This window comes from Lithobates pipiens, unplaced genomic scaffold, assembly GCF_037356315.1.
Source record: "Lithobates pipiens isolate NorthernLeopardFrog02 unplaced genomic scaffold, aLitPip1_a1.2 Scaffold_25, whole genome shotgun sequence".
Taxonomy (NCBI): Eukaryota; Metazoa; Chordata; class Amphibia; order Anura; family Ranidae; genus Lithobates; species Lithobates pipiens.
The window spans coordinates 57,345,314-57,370,722 of NW_027507787.1; the positions used below are offsets into that span (position 1 = coordinate 57,345,314).

At 44.5% G+C, this 25,409-nt stretch overlaps 1 protein-coding gene across 1 annotated transcript in view; it reads right to left on the reverse strand.

Moving 5' to 3' along the window:
* ELOVL3 (ELOVL fatty acid elongase 3) overlaps window positions 1-20,627 on the reverse strand; it is a 34,467-nt gene extending 13,840 nt beyond the window's left edge. The window contains exons 1-3 of the mRNA XM_077454500.1: window positions 20,578-20,627; window positions 17,813-17,950; window positions 3,178-3,309 (exon numbers count right to left, since the gene is read on the reverse strand). Of these exons, the coding sequence (XP_077310626.1) occupies window positions 3,178-3,309; window positions 17,813-17,950; window positions 20,578-20,603 (296 nt within the window). The 5' untranslated portion in view covers window positions 20,604-20,627. The remainder of the gene's footprint in view (window positions 1-3,177; window positions 3,310-17,812; window positions 17,951-20,577) is intronic.
* Between the last annotated feature and the right edge of the window lie 4,782 nt (window positions 20,628-25,409).

Consider the following 25,409-nt stretch of genomic DNA (forward strand, 5'->3'; position numbering starts at 1 on the left):
CAGAGGTATAGTGGATCTTCACTAATCATGCATTACTCTTGCTCAACATGTTTTGTGTTGTTTCCTCTTCATCAGGAGAGTATTGTCAATGCATCTGCATCAAAACCACACCCGAAAATTCTCCTACGGCGGATGTGGGGCACATTGAGCATGGACGACAATTAGAAATGAAATGACCGATAATAATCTTGGATGTCCAGGGGGAATAAGACGATTGCAGAGGAGAAAATTGAGAGTTTGCATATAAATCCCAGCAGAGTTCTCTGCAGGCGATTTAGTGCAGCTGTGGACTTTGGATAGGAGCCAGACACCATCCGCACAATCCAACTCTCCTCTGAGCGACGTATATTCTCTCCTGGAACAGGCATCCAATGATTGGATGCCTGTTCCAAGAGGGAATATACATTGCTCAGAGGAGTTGGAGGCCTGTTCCAGGAGGGAATATACGTCACTTTTTAATAAAATCATTTTAAAGTGACACTAAACAATTTATTCTTTATTTTAAAGGCAATGGCAATATAAATATTCAAATGTTTCTATACCCAAGAACAAAAATGCAACATATTGCAGCCTACCAGTTCTTAGATGTGGAGGCTGCATCAGTTTTCATTTTTTGGGCATTTTTTTTGAAGGTGTGGTTAAGGATGGCCATTCTTAAAGTGGAGGTCCACCCTAAAGTGGACCTTCTACTCATTGGAATCCTCCCCCCCTCCGGCGCCACAATTGGCACCTTTCAGGGGGGAGGGGGGTGCAGGTACCTGTACAGTACAGGTATCTGCACCCACTTCCGGGATAGCTCTCTGCGGAAAGGGGCGTAGATTACGCCCCTTTCCAAAAGTCCCCCGCTGCCTGCTGGGAAACACACAGATCCCAGAGGCAGCGGGTCCATCCTTATTGCGCAGCGCGACTCGCGCATGCGCAGTAGGGAACCGGGAAATGAAGCCGAAAGGCTTCACTTCCTGATTCCCATACCCAAGATGGCGGCGGCAGCACCCGAGAGACGATCGATAGATCGGCTTCGGGTGCCGACATCGTGGGCGCGCTAGACAGGTGTCACTATTTTAAAAGTCAGCAGCTGCAGTATTTGTAGCTGCTGGCTTTTTTTTTTTTTTTTAAACGCGGAATCCCGGCGGACTCCCTCTTTAACTCAAAAAAGTACCTTAAATAGCTTTACGTTCATTCTTCATGGTCCCACTGCATGTAGGAACATAGCTACCTTCTGTGCTTGCTTCTGAGATGGACTAGGGACTAGGGAGCAGTGCACAAGATTGCAACTAATCTGCACTGCACCTTCTACACTAAAAGTGAAAGTAAGGAGGAAAATGAGAGGGACAGGAGCTCATGGAGAACATGACAGGGAGGCAGAAAAACAAAGTAAGAAACAATTGCATGGAAAACAGATTAAATAGTGTATGGATTATTTTTGGAGAATAAGGATGTCGTTTATTGTCACTTTACATTTTTTAATTAGTGTACTGACCAGTAACACACTTGTAACATGTCTGATTGGGTGGCTATGCTCATTCCTCCACTATATCTATGGGGGAGCAATGTAGCCAGCCTTGAACAGCAACATTGTCAACCTACAGCAAGGGTAGTGTTAACCTAGCCATACACTGTAAGATTTATCTTATCACTTGATTCCCCCAGTAATGCTAAACAGCCTGGATGGACAACTCTCCCCTGCTGGCTATTGTGTTCTGACAGTCAGCACCCGTGGCTGTCAGAATTCCTGCACAGTGGCTGCATCTGATAGGATGCAGCTGCTGTTCGGCCAACAATTTTTTGGCCTACAATTCTCAGTTTGAAGGACTTTACAAAGCTAATAAAGGGACTGGTGGATCTAAGCCAGGGATATGCAATTAGCGGACCTCCAGCTGTTGCAAAACTACAAGTCCCATCATGCCTCTGCCTTTGGGTGTCATGCTTGTGGCTGTCAGAGTCTTGCTATGCCTTATGGGACTTGTAGTTCTGCAACAGCTGGAGGTTCCGCTAATTGCATATTCCTGATCTAAGCTATTGGGAAAGACTGCAAGCACTGAAGTGATCCTCTCTGGAGAAGAGACGCTTGAGAGGGGATATGATTTCAATGTACAAATACCATACTGGTGACCCCACAATAAGGATAAAACTTTTCCGTGCAAGGGAATATAAAAAGACATGCGGCCATTCACTAAAATGAGAAGAGAAGCGGTTTAACCTTGAATTGTGTAGAATAGGGTTCTTTACTGTAAGGATGTGGAATTCTCTTCCACAATCAGTGGTTTCAGCGTGGAGCCTCGATGATTTAAAAAAATTATTAGATAGGCACCTAAACGACTACAACATACAGGGATATACAATGCACTATTAGTATAAAAGCACACACATAGGTTGGACTTGATTGACTTGTGTCTTTTTTCAACCTTACCAACTATGCAACTATGAAACTAAGGAGGCTACTGAACCCGATGACAGGTTCTACGATTGTTTGCTGATCTCCTGCAGATCTCTATCATGACGCCTGCCATGGAGGTTACAAGAAGGGACCAGTATGCTTGGGAACATGGTGGGGGGAAAGGAGTCTCAGGCAGGGGTGGTGTCTGTATCACTTCTGGCACAAAGCTGGCAGTCTGGACTAGGCTGCTGTAGTGGCTGCTGATATGCTTTTTCAACTTGTTTCACCAGCATAACTATTATGTGGGTGGCAAACTGGCAGTATAAAGGTTAAAGGAAGTTGAAAAATAACAGACTCAGCAACAAGATCAACTGGAAATACAACTATGTTACAGGAAAACTCCTAAAGGCAAAGACTGCATTGTTAATTCTACTGACTGCATCATATAAAATATTTTTGGTTTTGCCCATAGTTCCACTTTCAACTCTGATACTATAATTGCTTTCATAGTAATTTGGTGGAGGTCATTGAAAAGAAAATGGATTCAAATGATTGTAAATGACTTCACAAGGGCAGTTCCTCCATGTATGAATCATGATGAAGACAAACAGTACTGAACACTGCTGTGTCGTGGACCTTGTACTAGCAGTTTCCTCTGCTACTGTTGTAGTTACTCCTAAGTACTACCTACTACAAGTATTACAGAGTGTCTATTTCTGTAGAGCCTAGTGATTTAAAACATTTCATACCACAGAGATTGAGATTGTAGAGATTGTACATACACGAGATCGGCTACTCACCTGAAGACAGCAAGGGCCAATGACCACAGGACTAGAGGCCTTCGCAGTTCAAATCTTTTCCTTTCTTTCATAACACGCTGGGCCCAAAATATTATTGCAGCATATAGAACAGAGAAAAAGAAGGACTTGCCCCTGTACAAGAGAAAAATAATATATTACTGAGAAGACCTAAACTCAGGCAAGACAATAACAGTCCAACTCTAGCCAAAGGTGTATTTTTTTTGTGATAAATTAAAGCACGGGGTACACTTCAGTAATTTTAAAGAGACAAACATCCACACAAACATAATGCCTGACTTCAGACAAACCATTGTCCCACAGAACCTGGTTTTCAGTGTTGTCTGTTTCCTTCTTAGACACCTTAACCTTCCTCTGCCAATCAATTTCTGTTCAACCACCCTGCCAGATAAAAGCCGCTCGATCAGCGGCTGCAGCCAATGTCTGCAGCGCTGGGCTGTGAGAGCAGGGGAGTCCATTCCCTACTTTATTCAAAAACTAGAAAAAATGTATATGACTTCAAAAACACTTTATGATATGAAAACTTGTAGGGACCATATGGGTTAACCTTATTTGTTATATTAAGCCTGCTAACAGTGTTCCTGGAGTCCCCACAGATAGATCTCTTATCCAGCATTCAGTGTGTGAGCACCTCTTGACAGGCCAAATCCGGCCATAGATGGTTCAAATCTCGGCCAGTTCAGCAGGAACCAGATGAGATTTGAACCATGTATGGGCATTCTGAATGTACCCAAGTTGATTGATTGATCAACTTGGCTACAACCAGCCTGCCGGATGTTTCATCTGATTATTGCTAGCAGCTGTTACATTCAATTGCTCAATGGCGGAGTTCAGGCATATGCTATGACACAATGAAGTTTCAGGGGTACCCTATGCACAGAGTGAAATTTCCGGGGCGCCGGGGTGCAGAGTCTTTTTTTTTAACAGAAGGAATGTTTATTGAAAGGTAATACCAAGTTACATGTGTACATTTACACAGGGAAAAAATATCCAAAAAATACTGAGTATATAATAAAACATAATCAGAAAGATGACTGTATGATCCATACATCTATTACTGTATACAACTGAGGAAAGGTGACTCAGAATATAACAGGTCTACTTCTATCAATCAGTAGGGAACTCCATAGTTTCTCCCCTCATAGCGGTCCACCAAGCAAGGAGGCTTCCCAATACCTCCCTCCAAGTCAACGCCCAGTGGGGAGAACTCAGGATATCAAAGGAGAGGAGGTGGGGGGAGGAAATTAACCTAAAAGGTCAGGAGTAGGGATGAGCCCGATGTTTGAGTGTGAGTCGGACGCTATGATCGAAGATGAATGGACATTGCGGGACACTTTTTTTTTTTTTTTTAATAAAAGACTTTTTCCCAAATTGTCTACTGTCATTTTGACACTTTTTTGGTGAATGTGCAGGGGTTCAATTTACCTGATGCCCATTCACATGGGGGGGGTCGGGATCTGGGAGTCCCCTTGTTAGAGGGGGGTTCCAGATTCCCCTGCCCGCAGACCCCCACAAGCACCGGGCAAGGGTTGTGGGGATAAGTGGAGGACCCCAAAACCCCAAAACACCCTCCCCATGTTGAGGGCATGTGGCCTGGTTTGGTTCAGGAGGGGGGGCACTCTCGTCCCCCCTTTTCCTGCAGCCTACCAGGTTGCGTGCTTGAATAAGGGTCTGGTATGGATTTTGGGGGGGAACCTTACGCCATTTTTTATTTCATTTTGGCTTGGGGTTCCTCTTAAAATCCACACCAGCCCTGAAGGGCTTGGTAGAGATTTGGGGGGGACCCCACGCCATTTTTTTTACTTTTGACGCAGGGTTCACCTTAATATCCATACCAGACCTGAGGGGCCTGGTATGGATTTTGTGGGGACCCCCACGCATATTTTTAAAAATATTTTGGTGCAGGGTTCCCCTTAATATTCATACCAGACCCAAAGGGCCTGGTAATGGACTGGGGGGGGGGGGGTCCATGCAGTTTTGTTCAATGATTTTTATCTGTATTGCCGGGATCCAATTCATGAAAACTGCAAGCAGTTTTAAATGGCAAAATGTTCTACTTTACAGGCATACTAAGGATACCCCCCAGGCACGATATTTAAAGGAATATTTCATTTTTTTATTGTTTCACTTTAAGCATTATTAAAATCACTGCTCCTGAAAAACATCTGTTTTAAAACTTTTTTTGCATTGATACATGTCCCCTGGGGCAGGACCCAGGTCCCCAAACACTTTTTGTGGCAATAACTTGCATATAAGCGTGTTCCGGGGGGTGTTTGGCTCATCCCTTGTCAGTAGCATACAGTGCAGAGTTTAGAGTTGTGCTATGCCCAGGATGCAGGGTTCATAGGCTGTTCACATTTCACTTACACCACTCCTCGGCTCTGACCTCGGCACCACTCTCCCCCCATCCCCCACTTCTGCACACATCTCCCTTCGCAGTCCTCATTCCCCTCCCCACCCAAAGTTTCCTCACATCTCACCTACTGGCTTTAGTACCACCCGGCAGTGTAGGCATCTCTGCCTCTCTCTCTCACTTGCAGGGAGATCATTGGTCAGCATCTGTGTCCTCAGGCAGCTTACTACATGACACGTGATGCCCCATCCCATACTGTATCTGCCTTGTCCCCACTGTGAGTGCAGGGCAGGCGGGGATCTGTGAGTGCCCCTAAAAGGAAAGACATCCTTGTAAACACAGAAGGCTTCTGTGATAACAAATTACATTGGTGAGGGGGGAGAAGAGGGAGAGAACCAGGGGTGGCGGAACAGAGTTTCTCCATGTTCCAGCTGAAAAAAGCCCTGTGTGCGAGGGTCACTTGAAATGGTTGTGTGTTTGACACATGTGCTCTATATAAATCAAACTATAGCAGTTGATAGTTGATTGCATCAATTATTGGGATGTTTCATCTCTGACTTTTGAGTCTTCTTTTTTATTTTCATTCTCTTTCTTTACATGTCTAGCACAAAGACCCTACTTCTGGTGGTTTTTTTTCCAGCCTTATTTTGGATGGATAGAAAATAACTTATAAAAATATTTTTTTCACAAATGACTGTGGATTTTCAGTTTCAGATTTATGTATTACAATTAAGTCTCAATGCTTTAAAGTGGTTCTCTGCATTAAGGTAAAAAACCTTCCATGATTAGTCCCCCCAGTCCAGGGGCTTCCCAACCGCTAAGGGCACATGGGTATAATCCCCCCCCCCCCCGTCCATCGCCGCCACCCCTACCCATCAGTTTGGCCAGTTTCAGGACACCGGTGAATGGATTCCAATGAGGAGGGGCTTTTTTTTTGAAGCACTGATTAGAGCCAGAGGATCTAATAGGCTTCAATATAGGGTGGTCTCAGGTTGCAGAGAGTGTGCTCCGAGCCCACCCAGGTGTGTTACAACATCGAATCAATATTCGCTGTTGTAACACTGATCCTCCTCCCAGCCAATCAGGAAGCGGGTTACCCGATTGGCTAAAAGCACAGGTGATCCTATTGGATGCCTAACAGGAGGAGGGGAGGAGCTGGAATCCACCATGGTGGAAAGAACTTGGAGCCGAGCCACTGCACCATGCTGCCTGCCACCCGCCACAATGGGGTAAGCGCTGGATCGACCAGAAAACCGCTGGGGGAGGGGGTGGTGCTGCTCAGGGGGAAGGGTGGTTGTGTGCTGCCCCCCCCCCAAAAAAAAAACACCAGCTGCCACTGAACCAGTCCACAGTACATACTTAGATTGAGCCGATCCCGATCCAGTGCTGTGCCTTAGAACAGCATCTCTCTCTGGCCTCACTGGCTCAACAGGCAACAGTGGGAGCTATTGGCTCCTGCTGCTGTCAATCAAATCCAGTGGGGAGGGAGCAGGGGGCAGGGCTGAACTACACTAAGTGTGCCTATAAACACACAAAACCCAACTTGGGAGTGAGCCTGGATTTCTGCTCCATAGCAAGCGCTTGCTATAGGGGCAAACACAGAAGAGGAGGAATAGAGAGCCGGCAGGGGGACCCTAGAAGAGTATATTCAGGGCCACTCTCTCCAATACCATTGCACAGAGCAGGTAAGTATAACATGTTTGTTTTTTTAATTTAAAAAAAATAGCCTTTAGTAATGCTTTAACACAAAGATAAAGATCTTTATTTTCAGTTATGTGACTGTAATGTTTTAAATGCTATTTAGCTAAAAATAATTGTATTTATTTTCATAATAGGAATCCTTATCTTGGTGTCTTAATGTGTTTATTACCTCAACACTTCATATTCCTGATATGTGCCTGCTGTACCATGTACTTGAATGAGAAAGTATTCTGTTCTCTTTGTATTGCTTCCTTTATGTGAAATCCCTGGTGTTCCTGACAGTCCCTCTGCTTTCCTATTTAAAACTGACGACACTAAGCAGGATGGTCGGTTCTCTAGCTATGCTGGAAACTCAGTGTGCTCTCCTCCAATGACCAGACTTGTCCTGACACGCTATCACTGCACAGCCTTTTCGCTGGGAAGCTCAGTGTGCTGCTGCTTCTCTTCCCCCCAGCTCTTATGCAGCTGAGAATAAAGGGAATACGATCACTTATAAAAAAGGAAAAAAAGGGTCATTATAATTTTTTTTATATCTTTACAAAAATGTTTTGCCTTTCATTTCTATATTAAACTGAATAGGTTGTTTTACAAGGTGATCGTTTACAATCACTTTAAACTTTGTGGACTGAGCCTTCTGAGGTTGGTGAATTTTTTAAGGCTTTGTTCAGATACAGGGGCCTATTTATCAATGTTTGGAGCCAAGATCAACACAACATTCTCGCAAGATCCACACATTTTTCACATAAGATTTATTTGGAAAATGTAGGGTGAAAACAGTAGTAAACAGACCCTATAGTAAACATGTATTCAGATATTTTTTACTACGTTTCCTGATTTGTTTTCTGGTTGATAAATACACGAAAAGAAAAATATAAGGTGCATATTGCAGTCACAACATGACAAAAACAACAAAATCCGCTGTACCTATGATATGTTTTTCAAAAAGATAGATATGATTATACAGACATTTGATACAAATCCATGAATTGCATCCAAATATGATGGGATTCATGGATTTCAAACTTTGGATCTTTGTCATACTATTGTTTTTGGAGTTAAAAGATATATATCTCAAACTCAAACCAGATTCTTTGCAAAAAAAAGACTATGTATGGTAAAGCACAGATTTAGGCCTGATTCATACCTATGCATGTTTAGTGCTTTTTGCATTTTGCAGATTTGCACTAAAGTCCATCTAACATGGTTTACTATGGAACACGTTCTGTAGTGCAAAATCTGCAAAATGCAAAAAGCACTAAAAATTCATAGGTGTGAATCAGCCCTTAAAGTGGTTGTAAACCCTTACAAACCACTTTGACCTACAGGTAAGCCTAGATTAAGGCTTACCTGTAGGTCCAAGAAATATCTCCTAAACCTACACGGTTTAGGAGATATTTGCCGAAAGACAGTCACCGCTGTGACTCAACAGACAACAGTGGGAGCTATTGGCTCCTGCTGCTGTCAATCAAATCCAGTGGGGAGGGAGCAGGGGACAGGGCTGACACATAATGGATTACTATGCGATGCATAGTAGCCCATTATGCTTTACCTTTGCAGGGAATCAAAGAGGAAGTAAACCCATCAGGGTTTACTTCCTCTTTAAATCTTGGTTTCTTATCTGGGAGTGTTCTTCATCTGGATTATGTTTGCGTGTTATTGCCCAATTATAGGACCATGGCACAGGTTCTTAAAATTGGATTTGCAGACATTAACCTGTTTATTTGGGTTGATTATATTAGATGAAACATGACCAGGTGGAAGCAGGTGTTTTATAGTGATGTAAATTAATTTGTCTTCTGTTTGTGCCAATATGAAAACCTTGCCAGCGCTCTCACACATAGTGTCCATATATTCACATGTGATGCAAAGTAGGTATTTGGTTTCTGCAAGTCTATTTTGTACTTGCCAACCTGATCCTTCAGACAGTGAGATAACATTGCACTTCTACTCTTTAAAGTGGAGGGCCACCCAAAAAAAAAAATGCAATAAAAAAAAAAAATTATTAAAAACGTAAAAACTTACCTGAAACGCTGTTGCTAGGCTGTCTTCCTAATCTGCCTCTTCCTATTCCGCGGCGCTTCCTCCTCTTCGGTGAGCGGCCCCGTTGCCTTCTGGGATATGTTTGTGTCCCAGAAAACAATATGCCCATTCACAAAGTGCACGCCTCTGGCTCTAATCACGTGCTTAAAAAAAAAAAACCCTTCCATTGAAATCCATGGTCAGGCGTCCCTGTATGTGGACCAGGGGGCCAGACGCATGGAAAGAGGAGGTGGCGCCTGTGCGCCCCTAGTGGATGGGCCGCTACTGCTGTACATACACAAATGTTTTGCCTTGCATTTCTTTTTTAAACTGAATGTGTTGCTTACAAGGTGAAGGTTCATATACTGTATACTTTATTCAAATAGCCCTAATAATACATGGTAATAGAAGGACAGATCTTTAAAGCGGTTCTGCACTGATGGGTTTTTTTTGTTTTTTTTTTGTTTTTTGTACTGTTAAAAAATAATTTCATTCTAATGTCAGGCTTACTTGTACTGCTGATGCCCAGTATCCAGGTCCGTTTTTTGGTATAATCGACACTTTATAAAATCGAGCACAGCAGATGTCATCTTGCTTGTGGGCATTTGAAGCCCACAAGCAATCACTTCTGTGTTCCGTTGTAGTGTCATATTTTGCACCCCATCGTAGAATGCTCCGGAAGTGACGTTGCGGACAGAAATTTCGCAGTGCGCATGCGCGATGCATTCCAGACACTTGCGCAATGCATTCCAAAGGATTTGCAGCAATGCAGACCACTGAAACTGTCAGATAATTCCCTCCCGAATCCACATAGGGGAGGTAATCCCCCCCGAGCCACGGTTACCCGCTCTTTCTCCGCCGCTCTCCGCTCCGTCTAAAGTTTAATTTCACTTCGGTTTCACTGCATTGCCGCAAATCCTTTGGAACGCATGGTGCAAGGGGTTGGAACGCAACGCGCAGTGCGAAATTTCTGGCCGCAACGTCACTTCCAGAGCATTCTACGATGTGACACTACAGCGGCTTAATCCCAGGAGACAGTGCGGAGTTCACCGGACATGATGAGGATACCTGCACAAACACCGCCCACAGCCGCAGGGTATGGAAAAAAAGATTACATACATGAACAGGTACGACAAAAAATAAAAAAATAAAAAATAAAAAAGCCATTGTGCACTCTTTGCTGCATTTCCTAACAAATAAGCCTATCTTTTGAAAATGAGTGCAGAACCGCTTTAAAGTGGTTCTAAAGCCTTTTTTTCACCTTAATGTACTCTATGCATTCTATGCATTAAGATGAAAAACCTTCTGTGCTGCAGCTCCCCCCAGACCCCCCCCCCTTTTTTTCTTACCTGAGCCTGATCCAATTCAGTCATGTGCTAAGCACAGCGGCTCCAGCCATTGTCTCTCTCCTCATTGGACCGATTAGTAGCAGCAGGAGCCAATAGCTCCCGCTGCTGTCAATCAAATCCTGTGACACGGGAGCAGGAGAGTCCCGATGTTTGTGTCAATGGACGCAGCGGGACTCGGGAGCGAGAACACACAGGTGTCCCAGGAAAAGCAGCTTTTCATGGGGGCACCCAGTGAAGAGAATGGGCCTGGAGTACAGGCGTAGCATCCCAGATGCAAAGGATCGGGGCTGCTGTGTGCAAAAGCATTGCACAGAGCAGGTAGGTATAGGCATGCTTGTTATTGTTATACAAAAAAATAGGCTTTACAACTAGAGGCAGCTCTCTAATTAGGCAAATTAGGCGGTCACCTTAGGCCTCGCCCCCCGCAGGGGCCTCGCAAGTTGCGACCGCCTAATTTGCCCATACCGCAAGCTCCATGATTTGCCGGGACCGCCTTGCATTCTTGCCCCGAAGTCCCAGCAAATCAGATTCCCGCGGCTTGTGCGGGGTGTCTCTGTTCCCGCACGCCGCAAGCTCCAGTCCACTCTGCTGTGCATTGCAGCCGGGATCTCTCCCCAGCTGCCTGACACACAGTGCACTGCAGAGCGGAGCAAACTGAACCCGCCCCCAACGATTCACAGCATTCCCCGAGAGCCCCGCTGGTCTGAGGTCTGTGTAATCTAAACATTAGCCTTGGAGGGGAAGGGGGCATAAAGAAGAAGCAGAGTGAACTTGGAGCTATTTGGGGAGAGGATATCCATCCATCCCCCCATACCATCCCAGCTCCATTCACCCCATCCCAATCCCAGCTCCATCCATCCCCCTGATCCAATCCCAACTCCATCCATCCCCAGCTCCTTCCACCCCACCCCAATCCCATCCCGGCTCCACCCCCCGATCCAATCCCGGCTCCATCGACCCCCCCCCGATCCAATCCCAGCTCCATCCATCCCCCCATATTATCCCAGCTCCATCCACCCCACCCCAATCCCATCCCAGCTCCATCCATCCCCCCATATCATACCGGCTCCATCCACCCCACCCCAATCCCAACCCGGCTCCATCCATCCCATCACAGCTCCATCCATCCCCGTAATATCCCAGATCATCCACCGCACTCCAATCCCATCCCGGTTCCATCCACCCCCCCGATCCAATCCAATTTCCATCCCATCCCAGCTCCATCCACCCCACCCCAATCCCGACTCCATCGATTTCCCCCCGATCTCATCCTGGCTCCATCCATTCCCTGATCCCATCCCGGCTCCATGCATCCCCCCGATCCCATCCAGGCTCCATGCATCCCCCCAATCCCATCTCTGCTCCCTCCATCCCCCTGATCCCATCTCAGCTCCCTCCATCCCCTCCAATCCTATCCTGGCTCCCTCCATCCCCCTGATCCCCTCCTGGCTCCACCTACCACCCCAATCCCATCCTAGCTCTATCCATCCCCCATTCCCATTCTGGCTCCATCCATTCCCCCGATCCCATTCCAGCTCTATCCCCCCCATCCCATCCCTGCTCCATCCATTGTGACAGGTTAAGGAGGGAGAGCCACACCAGCACACTAGCCTGCTAAGTTCAGGGGGGTGACACCATGTTCTACCACACCAGATGACACCAACCCTAGTGGCCCCACTGTGTGCTGGGGGGACTTTAGGACTTGTGCTACCAGCCGCCACTGATCTCTTGTATCATGCCTGAAGCCTCTGACCATCTCCTTTATCACGCCTGCAGTCTCTGATCATCTCTTGTACTATGTCTGCAGTCTCTGATCATCTCCTGTACTATGTCTGCAGTTTCTGAGCATCTCCTGTACTATGTCAGCACAGTCTCTGACCATCTCTTGTGCCATGTCTGCAGTCTCTGGCCATCACTTGTACCATATCTGTAGTCTCTGACCATCTCCTGTATCACGTCTGCAGTCTCTGACCATCTCCTGTATCACGTCTGCAGTCTCTGATCATCTCCTGTACTATGTCTGCAGTCTCTGATCATCTCCTGTACTATGTCTACAGTCTCTGATCATCTCCTGTACTATGTCTGCAGTCTCCGATCATCTCCTGTATCATGTCTGCAGTCTCTGATCATCTCTTGCATCATGTCTGTGACTCTCTCACTCTGCGGAAGGAGCTCTAGAGCCCCCTCCACATAAGAGTTTGCAATTTAAATGCAAGTTTGAACTCTGAGATTTGCCTAAGGCCTCGCAAAGCCTAGAGCCGTCTCTGTTTACAACTCCTTGAACTTGAATTGAACATGGCATTTCTTCAAAAGTTGTCTGTACCTCGCCCAAGAGTTTTGCTTAGTCACTTCTAGTAAATGTAACTGCAAACATAGCCATTTCTATATGCACCTCATTGTCAAACTGCTGAAATCACATGTACCATTGTGAGAAGTAAGAAAGAACTCTGACCCTTGTTCCAGGAAGCTGCCTCATACATTCTCTGTAGAATACTCTAGGACTTTCTCGTCTTTATGGGTGTGTATGGAATGTATGATCGTGAAACCATTTTTATGTCATATTTCATTGCACACAGGAAATGTCAACCATGTGTTAGTTTACAAGATCAAATCATTCTAATGGCACCATATGGCAAGGGGGGAGGTTAAAAGCTATTAGGGCAGGCTGAAGAACAGCTAGACCAGTCAGTTGTCCAGTTGTTATCTCTTGTCTATGCTTAGACATTGGGAGGACATGCCTCTTTGTCACTATGGAGGGTAAGTACTCTCCAGACATTCCTAGAAAATCGGATCCGTCTGATTGATCCTTCCATCATCACAGGTCAACCACAAGATGTGGGTTAATGAAATTATGTCCAGATACAATAATCAGATTCAAATCCAACCTTTGAAAAACTTTAATTTAGTCATTTAGTAAAAAATGCTTATATAATTTGTATGTGGGTTTGGTTATTTTGCAGTCTAAAATTAATCTATCCATCCAATTACAATGTTTTCACACCCTACTCCCAACACCCACAGTTTCTTTAGGTGATCTAAAATATGCAATTATTTTGATAAAGCTGGATTCATGTTCAGTTAGTTGGATGAACGTCTTTTGTTTCATGTGTTGTGTGGTTTCCTTCTGCATCACTGATGGGAACTTTGAAATATTCTAGGAAGCAAATCTATAATTCAGCCTTTCTCAACCTTTTCACTCCAGAGGAACCGCTGAAATAATTTTAAGGTCTTGGGGAACCATAGCTAAAATCAATTAATTAAGGGTCAGTGGAAGAATGCCCCCTTTTCAGTGGTGAACAGAATGTCCCCTTACAGACAGGCCTGGACTTGGATAAAAAATAGGCTCCTGTATGATAGACTGAGCAGCACATACCAAGGGCAGACTGACAACTCATGGGGCCCCCAGTGAATAGAAGATCACGGGGCCCCCTGTCCCCACCCACACTCAAGCCCCACCTACATATTACAGCTAAGCTGCATAGAGGGGGTTATTAAATATCAACTGCAGCATAGCCTGCTGGAAGTTCCCGGTTTTTTCAATAGAAGCTGCTGGGCACTTTCAGGTTTAAAGATGCAGCCATCTTTATGATGCAACCAGGGGAGTTTTATGAAAGCAGTGGGCTTGTGTGCAAGATCATAAGTTTGGCTCTAAGCCTGGAGAAAAAAGCAACTGCAGCAAATATCGAGTGTGGTTTTTTGGGGGCTGTAGGTAGTGCCTGCTGGTTACATATTATGGTAACGATGCCCGAGGATTGAGGGCTTGCCTTGTGTGGCCATTCTACTCCAAATCAGCTCCTTCCTGACAGGGTTGCCAACCCCCCACAACTTTTTTTGTAACGTGGAAAATGTTTTTGACGGAATGCATTTTTTATAGAGAACCTGAAATATTACAGAAACTCCTATTAGAAACTAAGAGGGCAAGACGGAGTGGAGGGAGGAGAGATAGGAATAGAAGGGAGAAAGAGATGGGGAGATGGGAAAGTAGAAGAGAGATGTAGAGGAAAAAGGGGTGAGAGAGGGAGTGACAGAGAGGGGGTGAGAAAGAGATAGAGAGAGGGGTAGACAGAGAGAGGGGGTGACAGAGAGAGGGAGATAGAGGGGTTTAGAGAGAGAGGGGGAGAGCGAGAGAGTGGGGAGAGGGTGAGCGAGAGGGGGGTTAGAGAAAGAGGATGAGCGAGAGGGGGGGTGAGAGAGAGAAAAAGTGTGTGGGAGAGAGGGGGTGAGAGAGAGGAGAGAAGGAGTGAGAGAGAGGGGGTTGAGAGAGCATGGTGAGAGAGGGAGTGAGAGGGAGAGGGGGTGAGAGGGAGGGAGAGGGAGGGAGGGAGAAAGTGGGGATAAGAGAGAAGGGGAGTGAGATAGAGAGGGGGAGAGAGTTGAGAAGAGAAAGGGGGTGAGAGAAAAGAGGAGTGAGAGAGCAGGGGTGAGGGTTAGGGAGAGAGGGGGTAACAAGGCGGGTCAAGAGAGGGGGGCAAGAGGGGAGGGTAGAGAGAGAGGGGGAGGGAGAGAGAGGATGGGGTGATCAGTATGTCTGTTCCACCATTATATGAAGTACAATGCATCCCTCACCCAAACACAGGTCTCCCCCCAGTCCGTGTAGAAGAAGGCACAGTCCCTCTCCCTATACTCCTCCTACCATTACAGCTAGTAACACTTACTAGTCCAGGAAGTGTCCTCCTCCTCACCGGGCACTCTCTGTGCCTCTCTCTACTCTTAGGACCGGGCCCGGAGCTTGCTGACACCATCCATCCCGCGGCTGAATCCATCCTGCCCCATCTACCCAGGAGTCTCTCATAGGTCCCCCTACTGGCCCTGGCCCCGGCCACTCAGCCCGAATGCCTGAGTGGCCAGTCTGCCTCTGGGAACAGGTCTTACAGTTGACCCCGCAACCACAGTCAGCACTGATTGGCCGACAATGACTTAAGGGAGAGGGGTGAGGGCATGGTTTAAACATCATATTTGATTTAGATAGGACATAAGGCCCAGCAGTCAACTGGGAAAATTCCCAGTGTGCCCTTTGGCCAGTCCAGGCCTGCTTAAAGACAGCAAAAAGATAATTAGTGGAATGATACTGAGTCTGTCAAGAAGCATTGGACCCAGAATTATGCAGGTGCCATCAAGTAGAAGGTCAATCAGCCAAAGCTCAAGGAACCCCTAGCAACTTTTAGAGGAACCCTGGGGTTCCACAGAACCAAGGTTGAGACTGGCTCTAGTTGATGCATTGTAAACTGAGGGGTAGTATGTTTTCACAAGAAATCAGGAAATCTCTGCTTCCTTTATGATAAAAAAACAGACTGTACGCTAATGATATCCTCACTACAACTTATACAAGTATTTCCGTTTTTGTTTTTTTCAGATGCACCAGACTGGAAAAGCTATTCAATTTTCACAAATGAGTTATATTTTCCTTTTTTGCACAGGTGTAGGACTTTATAGACCTACCATCTAATTCTAATTGGAAAAACTATTAGCTTTAAGTGGCCTTGTTGGCCAGAATTTGTCTGGAAATAAATGAATTGCTTCATTGGTTGCCAAGGGCACATCACATTATCTTCCCAACACAATGAGGTTGATTTACTAAAATTGGAGAGTGCAAAATCTGGTGCAGCTCTGCAGAGAAACCGATTAGCTTCCAGTATTTTTTTTTTTTATCAAAGCTTAAGTGAGCAAGTTGAAGTTAGAAGCTGATTGGCTACCATGCACAGCTGCACCAGATTTTGCAGTTTTAGTAAATCGACCCAAATGAGCATGGGTTAAACTCCTGTACCAAATGCAGGTGTTAAAGAAACTGTTGCTTGTGGCTGTCCATATGCTGGTGAGCACATGACAGCAATATATGACATCATTCATTTACTTCTAATGGCTATTTAACAATGTGGCCATATCAAGATGACACACATTCAATGACACTGTAATTTGATGTAATAGAAAATCTAGTATTTCTCAGACAGATCAGAAGGTATGCACAAGCATGCAGTGGATGAACACTTCCAGAAATTTCAGTGTGAACATACCTTCTACTAAGTAAGTACTTTTACTAATTTTCCAATATTGGAGAACATGTACATAGCATAAGGGTGTGATTACTACATGTCAATTCAAAGGATAATTATTGCATATGCCTGTAAATATTCTAGGAGAATCTGTACCCATGTTGGTCCTAGTACTGAAAGGATTGCTTGTCTTAACTAAGTTAAAATTAAAACTTTACACAATCAATTGATTTGGGAGACAACAGTCTATCAGAGCTGCAGAATTTAAAAGTACCTCCACTTTTGTTGAGAAAAAAGCAAAAAGCATCCCCTGCTGGGTAATCTTTGTACATATTTTAACAAACTTTGTTGCAGATTCCTACCATTTGTTATTCTGAAGAAATCCCTGTGTATTAGTCTGTGTCCATGTGGAATGTGAATGTAATGGGAGTGGTTTCATAATTATCAATCAGCTGCTGCACTTGCAAGGCTCTAATGAGGAAAATTGCAGGATCTGCAGCCCTTTAGACATAATTTCCTATTGGGAGTAGCTCACCAAAAATAAAAATTTTGTTGCATGGGATGCCTGGAAATCTGACTTTTATCTTAGTACAAACTTTTTGGAAAATCAGTGAGCCAATCACACAAGCAGGAAATTATGTTTCTGGGGGGGCGTTCTCTACACATTCTGTGTAGAGAACGCCTCCAGGTAGCCATATTGCTTTGCACTTTATAGAAAATTACAGAGCTGCAGATTGAAAAGGAAAGGTCATTTTTAATAACATTCGATTACAATATGACTTGTGTAGCAATTGTATGCTTTATATATATTTTTTTTAATTTGCTAGTTTTTTTGTTTTTTTTCATGAAAGCGTTGTTACCCTTTAAATAAAACAGTATATCATTTTTTCAAATATTATAGACTTGATAACAAATAGGCAAACGTTGCTCCAGGTTGGCCCACACATCAGACAGACCACAGGTTCAGCTCTAGCACATCTATAGCCAATTCAGTTAAATATACAAATTGAGATGACTGTTCACTATGATACTATTTATCCAAAAATGACACAGAATAAAAGCTCTTTTTTGCATGCAATGCTGCTCTAAGCGCTTGATCAAAGAGTCCGTAATTGTATAAAAGACTTGATGATATAAAAGTTTGGTACCAGTGTGTTTTAATTTAATTACGCATACATGTTCCTACCCTGGTTTTTAGAACTCACCAGTTCTCTTGCATCCATTGGATGGCTTCTTGGTCATTAAATCGCTTCTCGAAATCATATTCCTGCAGCAGAACCACTGAGAGGTTGCGCTCCTCCATTTTCCTGTGTGCATCTGAGCCTGTTCTTCTGCTATGCTGTCTGTTGAATGAGACAGGACCAGTAAAAGAAAAGCCAGCTAAACCGGTATTACAGTACTGACACCCCGCCCTTATACACTACAGCCTACACCTGCCTATGACATGTCAGGTGTCCAGCCCATAAAGAGATAAGCTGTGTGAGCAATCTGCAACATAGATTCAAATCCTAGCTGAGAAGTATATATTTATATACAAGGGCAACACTGTTACATTATGAAGTTGGATGCAAACATTTTAATACTCCACAAAAAGTGGACACTGCGAACATTTAAATACGCTGAACAGGACTACTATATACAGTTTTTAGATAATGTATACAGTATAATGTGATTGAGAGTACATGGAGGGAGATGCTAGTCTTTAGTTCAAACACACAAGATCTAATTGGTAGTTGGTAACACTGCCAACTCAAGTCATATTTAAGTCATATTTATATTTCAGTATGCTGATCAAGATTACTATGTACAGTTAATAGATAATGTCTAGTTGTATGGCTGAACGCACACTGGGCAATGATAGGTGGCACGGCTAGGCGGCACTGATGAGCCGGCACTGAAAGTCAGCACTGAAATGCATCACTGATGGGCACAGAATGGCCTCACTGATGGTCACAGATTGGCATCGCTGATGGGCACAAATTGGCATCACTGATGGGCACAGAATGGCATCACTGATGGGCACTGCTGGGGCTGAACTGATGATCAGTGTCCTGATTATCTTTACAGGTTTCCCCTGTGAGGAGATGACACTGATCGGCTCTCCGCTCCTCACACTCTGTCAGTGTGAGAGAGGAAAAGCCAAAAACCGTCATGACCGCGGCATGTCATATGACATTGCCCCAGAACAACAGAGCATCCCAATTTGTCTATACGGCAGGCGGAACGTAGTTAAAAAAGCTGAAGTTGTAAGCTGATTGGCACGCTCCAATTTTAGTAAATCAACCCCAATATCTACAGTATAATGCGAATACAAAAGAGTACACAAAATCCAATATTTATCCAGTCTAAAAAAAATCCATTGATGCCAATTCAAGTCATATTCTTGTATGCTGATTACTGATTTACATTTTTACAGTGCAACTGACTCCCATCTGGGTGGAATTTTCCTGACAAGTGGAGTTTTCTAGGGAACGTACACTTCAGTGTCCCAACATATGTTAGCTGTATCCAGGGCCGCCATCAGAAATTTTGGGGCCCCTTACACAGCTCCAGGCATGGACCCCCTGGAGCAGAGAAAAATTCAAAGTGACATCTCACCTCCTCTTCCTTCTCCTGCAGTGAGTTGAGAAACAGGGGGCTGCTGCCTTTACCCCCCTGATGGTGGCCCTGGAAGTCTATGACGGGGGGGGTCAGTAATTAGGGGGCAGGTCAGTGACTAGGGGGAAGTCTATGATGGGGGGTCAGTGAATAGGGGCCAGTCTATGACGGGGGGGTCAGTAAATAGGGGTCAGTCTATGATGGGGGGGTCAGTGAATAGGGTCAGTCTATGATGGGGGGGTCAGTGAATAGGTCAATAGGGGGGTCAGTGAATAAGACCCAGACTATGCCAGGGGGATGAATGGATGGGAAGTAGTGTATGCCATGGGGAGTATCTATACACACAATGATGAGCTCACCACTCTGCCTTAACTTTCTATCAGTAAGCGTCTTGTCAATGCATGAATGGATTGGCTCCTTGAAAGGCTTCTACCACTTCCTGCTACAAAGAGAGAACAAAACACACCCTCCTCGCAGAGCCCCCCAGGCCCCACAGCCAGCACTATGCCCTGCACAGGCGCCAATCCATTCATCCATTCCCCCGCCACTCACCATCATTGCTGAGACGGTCACTGGCAGGCTGGGACAGACTCCACCGGGGGGGAGGAGAGATCATCGCAGAGTCAAGTGATAGGAAGAGGGGGGGGGGGGGGGCGGCTGAATGACAACTGGACTGAACTGCAAGTCTGCTGTGACCATTTTCTCTCCTGTCTCCAGCCGCGACATGAGAGCGGGGGGGAGGAACTGCCGAAATGAAAGTGTTTTCTCTCCTCTCAGCCATGAGCTGAGAATGGGAGGTGGTCGGGCCCCTGGGAACATTTGGGCCCCTTACAGGTGTAATGCCTGTACCCCCCTGATGGCGGCCCTGGCTGTATCATAGGGGTTGATTTACTAAAGGCAAATAGAATGTGCACTGCAAAGTGCATTTGCACTCTGCAAGTGCAATTGCTGAAGGGCTTAGTAAATGAGGTAAACCTTTACTTTGCAATAAATACCCAATCGTGTGCAAGGAAAAAAAATAAAAAATAAAAACAGCATTTTTGCTTACGCATGATTGGCTGATGGAAGTCAGCAGAGCTTCTGTTCATTTACTAAGCTCTGGAGCAATTGCTCTTGCAGAGTGCAACTATATTTGCCTTCAGTAAATCAACCCCATAGTGTGCCTAAAATAAAAATGTGATTTTCTTCAGTGTTTTTCGGTCAATCAAACTAACTGCTAGTAACATTTTTATATGTAGATACCATGTAGGAATAAAAAGGTACTATGTAAAAACCTCAGTGAACCATACTATAATCTAATGTGCTTATCCTTGTACCTTCATAAAATACTCCATATGCTATTGCTTGGAGTACAGATTCCAATAATAATTACCTGTACATAGGCTGACTGCATAGCATATTGGTTTATTTAAGTGCTGAGTGGCATCCATATTCTGCTGGGTATCCTATAGAAACAAATTTTGCAAAGGCATTATTATTTGAATGTTCAACATGCATTGTACTTATATGTTAATTTTTTAGGTTATCTGCATTATATTATATTACACTATAATCAATTTATTTTCAGTCCGGTAACTATATGTGGTTAAAACCTGTATTTTAATTCCTTTTTAATTTCATATGCTTTTATGTATATTTTTCTCTAGGTTTTAAGCTGGTATATAGATTTGGGAAAAATTATTATATGGATAGGGAGCTTATCCTGACCATCTTTTTTTCATATTTTTTAAACCTTTAAAAAGAAAATACTGTTGCTGTAACTGCATAAACAGTGTTAGCTTTCATTTGTTTGCTGCTTACCTAAAGCAGTATTAAACCCAACACCCCCCCCCCCCCCCCACACACACACACACGCACACACACAAAAAAAATAGCAAAAATGCAATACATTGCAACTAGCCAATCATTAGATAAGACATTCATTTCCTTTGTTTTTAGGCTTGCATCCTTATGTTTTCCCTGTGATCTGGCCAATTGTTTTTAGGCTTGCATCCTTATGGTTTCCCTGTGATCTGGCCAATAAAACACAGCCTTTATTAGAGTGCCCCCACTCTGGATGAAGGAGCACAGGGGCACCTTCGGACAGCAGCATTATCAGTCAGTGGGGGGAGGGGAATGTTAGATGTACTAGTAAAATTACATACACTACCAATTTGAGGCCAAACCCCAGCTCACACTGCAGTTACATAAGCAATTACAGCAACAGTTATGTTTCTTTTAAGATAAAGGTTTTACTTAAAGAAATAAAAGTTGATCATTATAAGCACCCCTGTCAGTGGTTAATGGTTTGTCTCAACACTCTAAACTGCTACATTTGCAGGAGAGCTTGTTCTGTTGAAATAAAAACAACAGCCTTGCTAACCAGGTGTAACTAAAGGAAACAAAAACAAAAAAACTGCAACCATTACATCTAAGAATTGGTAAGATGCAATATAATAAATGTTTGCTTTTGGGTTTAATAATGCTTTGGGCTGGAGATGCAGTGGCTCACAGCAGGAGTCCGGTGTGTCTCTATTCACCGTTTCAAGTCCAATTTCAGCCTGAATTCTTGGCTGAATTCGGACCTGAAATGGACCAAAAGACGCACAGGGCTCCTGTGCAATTTGCAGCGGAGCTGCTGCCGAGATGTGTGATCCATAGAGAGCCGATCACAGTCTCCTGCTATGCGAATTGGATGCAGGGAAATTCAGCCTAAAATACGGGACCTGAAACAGTGAATGGAGCCGCACCGGACTCCTGCTGTGAGCCGCTGTGTTCTCCAGTGTGAACCCAGCCTTAAAGTCCATCTAAAGGTACCCTGCCCGCAGGGTGACAATGCTGCAGTAATTATGACTGGATGTACTGGCAGGAATAACAAGTGATAAAAGTGTGTTACAAGGAAGGACTCAGTAATGCTGCGTACACACGATCAGATTGTCCGGCGTACTTAGTCCGCCGAAACGCATTTCAGCGGACAATTCGATCGTGTGTGGGCTTCAGCGGACTTTTCCAGCGTGAAGTCCGGCGGACCAAGAAAGTATTTTTGCACGCCAATCTTCCCGTCGGACTTGGGTTTCAGCGGACAATACGTTCGTCAGTATGCTAGTACGGCGGACTAAGAATGACGCATGCTCAGAAGCAAGTACGAAAAAGGAAGCTATTGGCTACTGGCTTTTGAACTTCCTTTTTCTAGTCCCGTCATACGTGCTGTACATCATCACGCAAGCGAACGTCGGACTTTCTGTGTGTCCGTGTGTGGCCAAGTCCGTTCGGTAGAAAGTCCGCCGGATTATCCGCCGGATTGTATGTCGGACTAAGTACGCCAGACAATTCGATCGTGTGTACGCGGCATAAGGCTAGGTTCACACTTCTGTTGTGGTTTCCTTGTGGCTGCTTTTGCACGAGCACAGCAGTCCATTCATTTGAAAAGAACTGCTGGACCCATTGAAGATGCAAGGAAAAGGTCCATGCACCTCTTTCAAAATTGCAAGCCAATGAGAAGCTGCAACTTTTCAGCAAATGTAATGCCGTGTCTGTCGGACTTTCCGGCAGAAAAAGTCAGACAGAATCATTTCATAGGCTATTCCGATAGTGTGTGGGCTTCAGTGGACTTTTTTTTTTTTTCGAAAATTCTGACGGACCTAGAAATAGAACATGTTTTAAATCTTTCCACTGGAATAAATTTCTATCGGGAAAACCATTCGTCTGTATGCTGTTCCGACGGACCAAAAAGGATGCAAGGGCAGCTATTGGCTACTGGCTATTGAACTTCCTTTTTCTAGTCCCGTCGTACGTGTTGTACGTGTTGTACGTCACCACGTTCTAAACGATCGGACTTTGGTGTGATCGTGTGAAGGCAAGACCATTTCAGCGGAACTCCGTCGGAAAAACCATCAGAGTTTATTCTGACGGAAAAACCGGTCGTGTGTGCGCGGCATAAGTAGAACAAGTGAGTAGCATGTGAGTGTCTTAAACAACATTCCTAATTCATTCTAGCTGGGGTGAGCAGTTACATTTATAACAAGCATCAACACACAAATGTGCTTGCCAATGAATGGGTTTTTATTAGTTCTTTTGTTGTTTAAACAAAACTGCAGCCCTGTAATTTATGGCTCTTTGTATGTAAAGTGCTTTGTTTAAATGTTTACTGCAATACAACTGATGGTGCAGTGATCATGGTGCTGCCTTTTAGTCCTCAGGGAATCCCAAGTAAACTTTGAGTATGCACTTGTACTCCTGCCTCAAGACATGTTTCACCTTTTTTAGTTACTATAGGGACAAATCATAAAAACACTCTATTAGGTATGTTGTAGAGACAGAAGCTTCCCGGTTACAACAGCCAGAGTAAATGAATATCAATAGTGGCTATTTGCAACTATTTAGCATTTCACACAGATTGATAGCTGCTGTACATGTCACATTCTTACCATATCTGAGGACGCTGGACATTTCAGGCTGTGATAGTTTGTAAGAACCATGCAGTTACCAAACCCAGGAATAAACTTTGATCTGTACAGGAAGTGTGCAAGTCATTCAGTTCAATCCAGTGGAGGCCCGTCCCCCCCCCCCCCATGTAGTAAAAAAAAAAATGTAAAAAAAAAACATGTCCCTTTAAAAAATATATAATTTTTTTTCTTAAATGTCCCTATGTGCACTGTATCCTGGCGCCGGGCAGAATGCAATATGTGGCGCTTCATTTGCCCCCAAAAAAAGCGCTCTGTGGTGCAGCCGATCGCAGCCGATCGCGCCATAGCTTCCGGTGTGATGGACTGGCCGAGCAAGTGCATAGACTTGCACTTTGAGTGACATGGGCGGTGCTTCGGCAGCATACCCAACCCCCCCCCGCGCTAAACAAGATTAAAAAGATATATTCTTTTTTAGTTTACAACCCACAACCCCCACCCCCCCCAGAATGCAGATATGTGCGATTTACAGGTTGCAGAATGCAGTTATGTGCGATTTACAGAATGCAGATATGTGCAATTTACAGGTTGCAGAATGCAGATATATGTGATTTACAGGTTGCAGAATGCAGATATATGTGATTTACAGGTTGCAGAATGCAGATATGTGCGATTTACAGGTTGCAGAATGCAGTTATGTGCGATTTATAGGTTGCTTTACTAGAGCCCTGTGTATAATGTGCAGCCTGGTATATGATGTGCAGAACCCCGTGTATAATGTGCAGCCTGGTATATGATGTGGATTCTATAAGAGGCGTGGCTTGTGAGAAGTGGGAGGGTCCAAATCTGGAGGGGCAGGGTCTTGTGCCCCCCCATCCTAAAACTTCACCAGCCGCCACTGAATGAGACACTTCCTATACAAGGGGAATAATAACCCTCAATAAAATCCCTTTTTATATATCTTGCGGACAGCACTTGTTTTCATAGTTATTTCAGGGACAATAAAATGAATGTCTGTGACCTTCCTATCTTTAAAATAAAGTTAAATGTGTTTCATATATATACTGTATATTCACTATATTGCCAAAAGTATTGGGACCTGCCTTTGCACGCACATAAACTTTAATGGCATCCCAGTCTAATGCCCCGTACACACGATCGGACATTCCAAAAACAACATCCATGGATTTTTTCCGAAGGATGTTGGCTCAAACTTGTCTTGTATACACACAGTCACACAAAATTGGTCGGAAATTGCGAACGTCAAGAACGCGGTGATGTACAACACCCAGCCGAGAAAATTGAAGTTCAATAGCCAGTGCGGCTCTTCTGCTTGATTCCGAGCACGCGTGGAACTTTGTGCATCAGGATTGTGTACACATGATCGGAATGTCCGACAACAGATTTTTTTGTTGGAAAATTTGAGAAACAGATCTCGAATTTTGTGCGATGGAAATTCCGATGGAAACTGTCCGATTGAGCCTACACAATTTCCGTCAACAAGCTCCGATCGAGCATTTTACATCGGAAAGTCTGACCGTGTGTATGGGGCATTAGTCTATAGGGTTCAATATTGAGCTGGCCCACCCTTTACAGCTATAACAGCTTCAACTCTTCTGAGAAGGCTGTCCACAGGGTTTAGGAGTGTGTCTGTGGGAATGTTTGCCCATTCTTCCAGAAGTGCATTTGTGAGGTTAGGCATTGATGTTGGACGAGAAGACCTGGCTTGCCATCTCTGCTCTAATTCATCCCAAAGGTGTTCTATCGGGTTGAGTGCAGGCCAGGCAAGTTCCTCCACCCCAAACTCACTCATCCATGTCTT